This window comes from Centruroides sculpturatus, unplaced genomic scaffold (assembly GCF_000671375.1).
Source record: "Centruroides sculpturatus isolate CEXI.00-Female unplaced genomic scaffold, Cexi_2.0 scaffold1763, whole genome shotgun sequence".
Taxonomy (NCBI): domain Eukaryota; kingdom Metazoa; phylum Arthropoda; class Arachnida; order Scorpiones; family Buthidae; genus Centruroides; species Centruroides sculpturatus.
The window spans coordinates 63,156-75,665 of NW_019385896.1; the positions used below are offsets into that span (position 1 = coordinate 63,156).

General features: G+C 29.6%; 1 protein-coding gene across 1 annotated transcript in view; it reads right to left on the reverse strand.

Annotated features, from left to right (window-relative positions):
* Window positions 1–4,484: 4,484 nt before the first annotated feature.
* The window catches only part of LOC111612456 (dehydrodolichyl diphosphate synthase complex subunit nus1-like), a 39,202-nt gene continuing 31,176 nt past the window's right edge, over window positions 4,485–12,510 (reverse strand). The window contains exons 3-5 of the mRNA XM_023353671.1: window positions 10,471–10,611; window positions 7,341–7,440; window positions 4,485–4,721 (exon numbers count right to left, since the gene is read on the reverse strand). Coding sequence (XP_023209439.1) covers window positions 4,631–4,721; window positions 7,341–7,440; window positions 10,471–10,611 — 332 coding nt within the window. The 3' untranslated portion in view covers window positions 4,485–4,630. The remainder of the gene's footprint in view (window positions 4,722–7,340; window positions 7,441–10,470; window positions 10,612–12,510) is intronic.

Genomic DNA, 12,510 nt, shown 5'->3' on the forward strand with positions numbered 1-12,510 from the left:
AAGGATTGCTAGAACGTGAAATTCTTATAAATATATGAGCCAATCACAGCCCGGCACGTGTGCAGTGTACGGACTACGGCTGTTTGAAAGGTTTTCTTCCATAAAATTAATCGATTCTAGACTAGTTTGACTCAACATTTCCAAATCACGTATAATTTTTTGGGAATAATCCGTATAAACTATGCTATAAACAAAAAAATTGTAGGATTACTTACCGAGTATGCATCGTTCGACGACGCCATTGATTAATTACGCTTGTTTTCGTCGCGGAGCAGCGCGCCAATGGCGGGCGCGTTTTCTGATAAGTTATTTTTCTGCGAAAAATTCATTGAACTTTGGAGACATCATTAATATAAATAATTTTTATGGCCGTTGAATAAGAAATGTATAAAAGTACAGTACCTAATTTACATACCGTAAGACGATAGTAAACTCAACTAGGGTTTCTCAAACGGGATCCCGGTTGTTTTTTTAACCCGGGAAATCCCGCAAATTTCTTAAAAATTCACTTTTTTTTCTTATTTTGTGTTAAGGTTGAGGAATTTTGCAAATAGAAAGCATAATTAACTCATAAACTGTCAGAATACATTTGAATTTATTAATTTTATACCTACCTATTAGTTTTTTTTTTTAAATTTTTGTTCGTTATAGCATGTCACAAATGGTCAATAATCAATGTATAGCTTATTTGTGGCAGGATTATAAAAATTCTTTACTTGTCGGAACCTGTAATATCTGGAATAATTGTGCTTATGCTGTCTTGAGTTTTAACCATGCCCAGTAGCTTCAATACAGTAAATGCCTGACGCCAGATTGTGCGAATTGGGCAAGGATACAAACGAGTACAAAGTCTGCAAGTATGAAGTTTTTCTTCATAAACCTGATTATTAAAGCCAAATGAATTGCCGAATTATCGAGCTCTAAGCTTGATGCCGCTATTAAAGCAGCCAAGGTAGACAAATCAAGAATACTAGAGAGCGAAAGAAGTACTACAATCTCGAAAACGAACTCGAAATCTTCCAGGCTACAGGTGAAAAAACACATAATATCTGTCTTCTCTTAAATGCATTAAACACTATTCCAATCACATCAATTGAATCGGAAAGGGCATTCTCGGTGGCAAGACTTTTCATTACTAAAATAAGAATTAGAGTGAGTTATCGGAGTATTGACCATCTTTGCTTTTTAAAATCTTATAAAAGTTTGCAATATTTTGTATTATATTTTATTTAAAAAACGAAAATTACCTTCTAAATTAGAAGTTTATTTTTTTTAATTTTTAACTCAATTCAAAACATTTTTTTTTGTTGTTGTTGTATGCAGTTTCCAGCAAACTTTAATTAATTTTTTTCTATTTGTGAAAATTTCTACGTTATTTAAAGGTAATTTTTATTATAGGCCTATAGACCTTACACAGCATTATTAATATGATTTTGGAGGTTACAGAACTTTAAAATTACTTTAAAAAATGGAAAATAATTATATCATTTGATTTCAAGATATTTTGTATACCTTAAAAATAATTAATTCTATCCCGGGATCCCGGGACAAGCAAAAGACCGGGAAATGAGAAACCCTAAACTCAACTTACCTGCCTAAACTCTCCATAGCGTGTAAGTAGTTCGGCTGTTCGTCTGCTATTGCTCCAGATTCGACCAATCCTGTCGCGACACGAGTCGGCGATGACGTTTTACCGCATTTTACGAGTCTCTTTTAGCGTCTTTATACGATTTTTTCGCTGCGATATATTGTGCCAGCCTACCGCTCTAGAGGACCGGGGTTCGAATCCGAACGGGTCGAACAAATCTTTTTATTTAAATAAAATCGAGCCCAAATGCATGCAGATAAAAAGCATGCATAATAAGCCCGATGTGAATTTTAAGGTTCGTAAAGGATATCACACTACACAAACAGTAAAAAAAATACTCGTACCGTGTATGGGGAATTTGCTTCTAAACTCCAAATGTGTCAAATGTGGTTTTGAATTAAAGGATACAAAACGAACGGGCCCGCAAAAGCTGTTGATAAATTGTGGGAAGAAATTGAGATTGACGAACAACTCGTGAATTTGCAACAAATTTTAGTGTGTCACAGACACGTATTGTTGAAAATTAAAGTTAAAATAAAAATATTTGTTATTAACCAAACATTCTAGTAGGTGGTGATTGTTCGGTCGAGTACCCGGGTATCTCTTTATTTGATTAACAAACGATTTTGATACGCGCACTAACATCAAAAAATTTGCGAAAACCCGGACTTCCATCCAAACAAACTAAATTAACAACTTTTCGGCCGGATATCTCAACTTTCACACCTGGGAGTATATCTTCCTTTTAAGTTCTCAGCCTCAAAAAAGACGCTTTCTCGCTACCTTGACCTACTCTCCCGATTTCGTCGTTTAATATTCGACAACTGACTCAACTAGCGGCCAGTTCCTCCTTTTGGAGACATCGAATTATTCTATCGCCGGATACATCGGCTTTGCATCAGTAATGGATATTTCCGCAACCTCCTCTAGATACTTCATCCCTCTCGTCTGCAACCACATCTTCTAAGGCGGATTTACGGATTAGAAGTTCACGAAGATAGTTTGTATCTTATCAACCCAACCTGCAAACACCACCCGGTCGTCCCACCGTGGACCTGGCCGAACTTATAATGGGCTTGCTAAAAGAGGCCCGCTTAGTGTCCACAGGGTGGAGAGAGTTAAAAAAAAAAAAAAAACATGTCCTGAATCCACACCTGACAGGAAGTGGAGATTCTATTTATCCGATAAATAGAATCTCCACTTCCATTCAATGCACGTTTTAAAGACGTGAAATAGCATTTCCTACATATTAATATATAGTATTAGTAGAAAGTAACTGCTCAATATTTTATTATACTAGCCACACAACACTATCATTGATTGTTGCCATTGCTGCACAAAGTATTACAGGAAAAATAAAAATGGTTTCATAGTTATTGACACAGATTGAATACACTCAGTCTTCTGCAATTTTTCAAAATTTTATGTAAAATATGTCTTTAATAGACTTACGTTTCTCTTGTATGTATACATTGAGATTTAAATAAGACTTACAATGTGTCAGTTGACTTGTTTAATTGTAAAGAACGTACAGTACATCATTAGCAATGAAGCTAAACAATAAAAATCCAGCAATGAGTTGCTAAACTTTCCTGGCAACATTTGGTGGTGACAACTATTATAAAAAGGTTTTTAGTAAAATATGATATTTTAACTATTATAAAATGGCAAAATGCTTAATTTTGAGGGTAGGGATGAGTTTTATAAAAAAGAAACTGTAAATGCCACTAACCAGTAAGATCGTCCTCAAACGTGACCCTACTGGAGATACATATGACCCCCATTATTTCCCCACTCCTCAACCTTTAATCATCAAAATTTAATAACATCAATCCCCTAACTTTCTTGACGTTTCAAAGTATCCTAAGTCCAAAAATATAAAAATCTGAGGGGGAGGTCACTTTTTGTCTGATCACCACACTTTCCCTCTGTATAACAGTGGAGAAAGTAAAAATCATCATCAGGATATCAAAACTTGTCAATATTCGATACATGTTTACCTGTATTAAGAAATTTAAACATTTGCTTAAAAATAATAACATTCCTATCTTGTTTTCTAAATAATGTTCAAAATATTCAATATCTTACAGACTGAATTTATCAAATATCTAACAGTATTCAAATATTTAGTTTTGTCATACTATTATTGGGTAATTTTTGCAGAATACTATTGTCTAACAACTAGACTGTTAATAGCTTGGTTGAGCCTAATAGAGTTCTTACAAGATAACTCATTGAAGATTTTTAGTGGCTGTCTGGTGTTCTACTTATTTCTTATTGTCCATATTCCTTTTGTCATAAAATATATAATATTGTATATTAAAACATATTGTGGTTAATGTTTTTTTATGAAAGCAACATGACATTATTATACAGTATATACACTTTTGCATTAGGCTATCAGATTCTTATCCACATTTTAATGCTATCCTATCAATATCCTACTGCATATAAGTTGATTTGTGTTATGGGCAATGAATTTTAAGCTAGAAACTTCAAGATCAAGCTTATAAGCCAGCATATATGGTGTGTATCATGCATTGTCTAATTTTTCAATTGTTATAAAAAGACTGTCATGTAATTCTCACCTTATTGTGTACTGTTAACATTTTAAAAATTATTAAAAATCAAAAATTGTCTTTCTTACAACTTAAAAATTTCTACAAGTATCTTAAATTAGTTGAATATAAAAGAATTTTTAACAATTTAATTTAAATTTGTAATATGAAATGTTTTCAATGAAATTATAATGTTAAAGAACTCAACATTATATGGTTTTTGTTTTACCCAAAATAATAATATCCTAAACAGAAAATAATTGTTACAGCAAAGCATAAAATCTGAAATTTTAAGATCATTGCAAGTTTGATATTAAAAATATATTGTTATAACATTAAACATTGTTTATTTTAATACAGCATTGTGTGTTTATGAAAACATACAATTCACAAATTCAATATTTCATTTTTGTCAGTCACATATGATATGATTTCCAAATATGATAATTATGAACAAAATCATAAAAATACAGATTTGTAAATTTTATTTACCAAAACGTTGTTCACATTTATTATACCTAACCAGACTATTAAAAAAGTCTGATAAATCTATTTGATGATGGGTTCTTGAAAAACTGTAAGAAGGAAAAAACAAAAGTTAAAATTTCTGACAGCTAAAATTAAAATAAGAATTTTAATATATTCTAAAGATAATTAATTGATTAATTAATTAATTAATTAGATGACATGAGGAGGGTAAACGTCACGCCAGAAGACGGATTGAACCGTACCAAAAGGAGAAGGGCATGCAAGAAAGCAGACCTTTCATAGAAGCAGGACTTCAATGCTAAGAAGAGGAAGAATTAATTGATTATAAGTTTTTAAAATAAATTGCTTAAAAGTCTGGTGAGGTAAATACAACAACTCAAAAATTTGAATGTTTCAGCCAATGACGTAGAATAAAGATTATCTGATTTTAAAAACTAATTGCTGGAATAACTTGCCTGTTCCTTACCTTTCATATTGATTCAGTATTATTTGTTGAGCCAAAATAAGTTTATTGGAGAGTGCACTTACCCTTAATAGTAAGGATAAATACACTCTCCACTGTAATAGCTGGGAAGCCAAATGTGGACCAAGTGCAAAAGCTGTGAAAGTAACCTGTCATTTGTGTAGTAACTTTAATACATTTTGACTAATACTTCTTGCCTTTCTATTTTGTATCATTTTATGTTAAAATGGTAACACTAAATTCAAAGTTTAGAGCTTATCATACGTGGTTATACATTTTACTTAATTTCTAATTTAACATTATTTTCATAACCATTTCCTTTTACAAAAATTGGCTGTGAAAATATTTTAAAATTAGTAATTAAATAAAAGATATAACCACATATGATAAGCCCAAAAACCATTCTGTTAAAATTCTAACACAATTTAGAGAAACTTCAGTATACTCACTCCACTGCAAGTATAGCTACAGCAAATGAAGTAACAATGAACATTAAAAGGCAACAGTAAAACCAGCAATAGTTATTGTAATTTAGGTCCTTAGTAGCAATAGAAATGTAAAGTGATTTACAAAACCAAATTAAACTATTTGAGAGTAAGTTTCTCTTGAAAAGATAGTCTATGTCTTATTATGATCTGGAATAAGATGCTTCCTAAAGTTAAAACTAAAAGTAATTAACCACTAGCTTTCTTTTGCCACATCTTGAGGAGTGTGTGTGTAGAATACAAGAGGTACATTTACCTCACTGGCATGTGCACTTACCCCAATGATTAAAATTTCATGGGTAAATGCACCCTGTCATAAAGCAAACAGGTGAGATGCTTTACAACTTTAGAATATTTGCACTTATTATTCCATAATGTTTTTCTAAATATTTTAGCCTAAAATTACAATCACAAATATTGAATTTTAAATATAAAAATTTGTGGTTGCAGCAATGGTTTGAAAAGTCTGGTTTTATCTTCTGGCAGTCATGTTAAAACAAGCTTGAATACTATCAATACCTAAATTTATGAGCTACAAATGTATTATCAGTCAGTTTAAATTAAGCTGGTAAGATATTACAGAAAGATGCAGTTACTCCAAGGGTGCACTTACCTCATCCTAATCTTGAAATATATAGTCATAACTAGTGTATAGATATAATTATTATTATAAAATTTATATGGCCTAATTTTTGTTTAAAAAATTCAGGTTTGAAAAATACTTTATTAAAAATAAAATATTTTTATATTTTATTGATGAAAAATTGTTAATATTCTTTATTCTATAGTACATTTACATAGTTACATTAACTGATTCATTTTCTTATTTGTATCTATATATATAAATGGACGTGTTTGTGCCTATACGTCACTCTGCAGCCAAAACTACATATCGCACATGAATGGTGTTTGTGTGTGGTAGTAGCCCCAAGTCTCCCATCGTGCACTATGGTGGTTGTGTCTCGATAGCTATAAGGTTGTGAGAGATATGGGGTTTGAAAGTGGTTGACTTTGAAAATATGTGACGTTTCAAATGAGAATGTTCCAGTTTTTTCTAGAAAGTTCCAGAACCTAAAGGTGAAATTTGGTACACAGAGTACGTCATGAAAATGCACACTAAGAAGGGATTTTTCGAAATTCCCCCGCAGGAGGAGAGGGAAAGTATTAAGGCTTAATCTGAAGAACGGCTTCTACTGTACTATTTTAGATGCGTTGTTTTGTTTTCAACAACGTTTAGTCTTCATTGAGTACTTAGGGATATTAAATTGATAACATTTCAGACATTGTTATAAATATTTATATACTTCGATTTTTTAACCAAATGTTTGAACTGTTTTAAATTCAAATATCTTTTTGCATATTGGTTTGATTATAAAATGATTGTAAATGTTTCAGAAAATTTATCAAATTAAAAACAGTTTGTTTGATTCTCAACAATTCTCATCATTCTCAGCAGTAGGTGTTAAATAACAATTACTATGGTTGTTGAAATACTGAATGTAAATAGGGTTTGCTTGAAAAATCCATGCAAGCGAAGCCGCGGGTAACAGCTAGTTGTTATAATACATATTTTGAGAGAGAATTTATTTTTAATTTTTTGTAATATTTCATTCATAACAGGAAAGTAAAAGATTTATACAAAATTCTTTCTTACAGAAAATGTAATATCTAAAAATTTCATTATTATTTCAATAATTTAATTATTAAAAGAATAGAGTATTACAGGGTTATTTCTATACAAGTAAGGATATACTCACGTCATTTCTGTCAAACGAATATGCCATGGCAAATAACCCATCACAGATCGACATGGACCATATTGTAATATCAAATCTGGATCAGGAAAGTCTGCATTTCCTAATGAAATTAATAAATGCTCTTAATAATAAACAATTTTGTTTAAGTAGCATACTTCATAGAACATATAATAAAATTTATACCAAACACAAATTTTAACTTAGTATTTTTACACTAGTATTTTAATGTATTGTATCCATATACAGTTTGAAAATTATAAACACACCCAACTTTTTTCAATAACAAAAACATTAACAATAGTAATGTACAATTTCTGTAATTACTCAGGATATATTTCTTCTTAATTGAAGTTCAGACTATTTACAAAAATATCAACTTTTCGAGTCTATCTTTATCCATTTTATACAATATTGATATTTTTGTAAATAGTCTGAACTTCAATTAAGAAGAAATATATCCTGAGTAATTACAGTACAGAAATTGTATCGCTATGCAAATTAAGTAAGGACAACTCGTAACTACCACCAGAGGGCCTGAAGCAGTTAAAAGTAGATAAGGACAATGTGATGAGAAGAATTCTTCATGTTTTTAATGTAAAGTGTCAGAACCTATAACAGAAGGCTGACACTTGATCGTTTTTAACATTGTGAACTTTTTTTTTTACTTATTGTTTACCTTTGTTTTAAGAAGTATATTCTTCAAAAAAAAAAAAAAAACATGTTAACTGTTACTTCTGGGGTTTATAAAATGGATAAAGATAGACTCGAAAAGTTGATATTTTTGTAAATAATCTGAATTTCAATTAAGAATAGTAATGTACTTATTATATTATCAATAGTATGTTGTTTACAATATCAATTTAAACATTTTCTGAAATTTTTAGAGCTATCTGACAATTACAAAAATAAAATTATCACAGATTTTTCAATTTTTCATTGTTTCATAAGCATAAACACAGGTGCATAAAAAAATGATTTATGATGTCTCAATATTTTGTAGATCTACCATTTGATTTAATCAAATACTCTCAGACATACATTTTGCTGTTTAATATTTTCTCAACAATCCATGATAGCTAATTTCAGTTCATTTACAGTGTTGTATTGTCTGTTTTGGCCATAAACAAGACAACTCGTAATGCCCCAAACATTCTCTATTGGATTCATATCAGGACTCCACAATGGCTAATCAATTACATTAATTTTTTTTTTTTTGGCAAAACAATTTTTAGCTGACTTTGATGCATGAATGGCAGCATTATCCTCTTGGAATTTCCAGTTCTCTCACCCAATTAGTGATCCAAAAGTGATTAAATTTTGATATAACACTTCTTGATATTTCAAATTCCATTTTTTTATTATCTGAAAAGGCTATTTGTTCTCACTCCTCTTTCCATGTCATCTTATTTTTGGCCCACTTTAATCTAGCTGTTTTGTGCAATTGTGTTAATTTCGGTTTGGCAATAATTTTTGTAAATTTGACATTTTTATTATGCATACATCTCCATACAGTTGTTGGTGAAACTACAATTGGCAATGTTGATGCTGATTCTCTGACAGACAACTTGTTGATCTTCAGTAACCAAAAAAATCTCTTATTTCTAAGTGTAAGGAGTTTAAGCCTTCCACTTCTCTTATTTCTGCTGTAATTTTCACCCTGAGTTAACACATTTCTCACAGCACATGTAGATCAATTTACAGCTGCCAAAATTTGTCAAAAGATTGTCCTGTTCCCTTAGTAAATTACATGTATTTCCAAAAGCACTAACAGAATGTTTTTCCATGAGATAGTGTATTAAATTACAAAAACCTGTTTAAAATTGGCACCACATTTGTACAATCCTCTGGTGACAACTAATTTAAACCAATAGTTAATAAAAAAAAATTATCATACTAATTTTATGCACTTGTGTTTATACTTTTGAAACAATTAAAAATTGAAAATCTGATAATTTTTTTTTTTTGTAATTGTCTGACAGCTCTAAAAATTTCAGAAAATGTTTAAATTGATGTTGTAACAACATACTAATATAATAAACATATTATTTTTGTTAATGTTTTTGTTATCAAAAAAAGTTGGGTATGTTCATAATTTTGAAAACAGACTAAATTCTTGAAAGTTTGAATATTTTTCTGCATTCAATATTCTATAAGTACAGGTCTCAATATAATCTACATAAGATTGGTAGATTTATAAACTGCAGCAGTTTGAAGAGATTGAAGGGTAAAATCATGGTGCATTAAGTTCAATTAAATGGCTAAAAAATGTAGTTATAAAAGAATAAAATCCTATGGAAGAAAGGACTAAAAGCTTTATGAATAAAATTAAAATTAGGCTTGTATAAAATACACAAGGAAAAACTTGCTACCAATGGTGTTAAAATCCAACTTGAAATTTTGGCATAAAATAACATACTGTCAAGCTAAGAAACAGTGACAATAGATGCACTACTCTATAATTAATGTTTGCCTAAAATTATTTTTAAAAACCTAATTTTTTGATATTTTCTGTAAACAACAGTATAAAAAGTAAGGAAATAATAAATAGTACAATACAAATGTTTGTCAGAAATAGTTAAAACTTCTGTCTTCTAATAACTGCTTGTTATAAGTAGATATAAACAGCACCATATTGCTAACATTTGCATAGTTACAAAGTAAATGACTCATGAAAACTATTATATTAGATAATTTTTTAATACTTGTGCATTTATGTAGCAAATTATTTGCATACAATTAGACTATTGATGGAAATGTAAAAAGGTTGTGCAGGAAGAAAAATGATGATAATACAATTGTAAAGCTTGTCTTTGAAAACAATGAAAATATCAGCTACTTGAAATATATAAAATCAGTTTGGAAGTTAAGACAAATACTTATTATATATTTTATTTATTAATTGATTTTAAAATAATCTATAAAAAAGTCAGCAGTTTGAAGTGAGACATAAAAGAAGAAATCATGCAATTTCTACAAACCCTAATGAATTACAAGTGATTATTATTAAAAAAGAATAATACATAACATGCTATCTCAGATAACACTTTTAAAATTTAAAAATATTTTATATTTATTCATTATTATTGAATCAATTTTAGTGTAACTTTTATCACTATTAATCAATACTTACCTTTCAAATAATTACAAAATTTTAACTTTGATTCTTTTTCTACCGAATATCTTCTCACTGCATCTACAATATCACTTTTACCATTTTCTCTGCATAGCAAAATGACTTCTACCTTCCTGCAGATATCATGCATACTGAAGCCTAATAAATATAAAATTTTATTTTAGATACAACTAAAAATTCAGTATTATTGTTTAAAACATTAATTTTGAATAATATTTTTTTGGTTTAAAAATTACAAGTTAAATAATGTATAAAAATTGTTTAAAATGCATTCTGAACAACAAAATTAAATATTTGAATATTTCCAATCATTTTAAATTTGTGTATTTTTCTTGTTTTTAATGAAATGGAATTTTAAAATAAAATTCAGTAAATGACTTTTTAAGTAATGACTTTTAATGTTTAAAAACGTTAAAAGTCTATATAAATGTATTTAGAAAATTAATTACAATGGAAAGTAAAATAGAAGAGGATAAAGTGGTATTTGAAATTAAGAGGAGGAAAAAATTATAAAATACATGATATACACTGATGTATATTGCTATATTTACCAAAACTTTAAAGCATCATACTTTATTCAAGTTATTCAATTTGCAGAAAATTACCAATCCTCATACTGGTTTTGAGGAAACTCTTTGAACAACAGTAACCAACCAATAAGAAAAATTAAAGTTGAACTAGCAATTAATGATTTCACCAAATCATAGATTACTTAATCTATATATACAAAAATGTGTGTGTGTGTCCTTCATGCATTACCACACCGTTTATCCAATTGCCGTGAAACTTTGGGAAGTCGTTTAATATATTCCCGCGAAGGTTTCTGGCATAGTACGATTGCCATGAAACTTTGGAAAGCTTTTTAATACACTCCCGCGAAGATTTCTGGCATAGTACATTTATCCTACGATAGATGGCGTGCGTGTATACAAGCACTGTGTATTCTGTGTGTTCGATCGATTTCAAATTGTGAAAACCATTTCCCCTCTCCAAAAAATCTCTCTATATATGCATTTGTTATTTACGATATTTGTAATAATTTTTGTTTAATCACTTTATTTCAACTTTTTTTTGTTAATTATGTATTTGCTTGAACTCTGTTAAAACCTTAACTGTATCCCGAACAACAACCAAAGTTGTAGGAGGAAATTCACCTATTTTACCAATCTAGGGATCCCCTCTTTTCCCAATTTTAATATCAACTCAAAATAATTTAAAAAGACAAATTACAATAAAACAGTTTATTATCCAACTATCACAAATTTCACAACATGCCAAGGAAGAGAGAAAGGAGCAATTAAATAATCAAAATTATAAAGGATTTTAAAAAATATATAAAAATGGGGAATATGCACTTCTAACAATCTCTGCGAGTATGTGGGCTAAATTTAAAGAATCTGTGCTTCTCACATGTACAACTATATGTGGCCAGCTCACGTGTCGGAAAACCTTCTGATTTATTCGCATACACACCAGACGGAAAAACAAAAAATATCGTGTATCCATAAGCACTTCAATAAATAAATAGAATTGAAACGACACTTTGAAATGTTTTCCCGATGAAAATGAATAATAATAATAATAATAATAAGTTTCAATAAAAATGATAAAATGTAAATTTAATTTTATCATAACGAGTTTGCTTGAATTTCATTTCTTTTGAGTTTGCAGCAATGCGTGACGGGTAAGCTAGTACTTTATAAATCTAAGAAGTTATAGCATGTTCCAGCTACATTTTTTTTTTTTTGATTTATTACACATTTTCCAAAGAGACATCCACGATTGTCGTAAATAATCAGGCTATAAATTGGAAATAATTATGAATTACAAATAAATTTGGCACTAGAGGGAGGTGTTAGGCACCACATTGTATTAAATTTAATAATTATAATATTTAATTAATTAATTTAGAATAAACTGGAAGAAAAGAATCAGCCTGAAGCAAAACCCAAACCTGTAATTCCCGCTTACCATGTGGATGTGTTGCCAGTTACACTACCCAGATCTTCGATCCGATCTCTTCTTCCAGTATATATA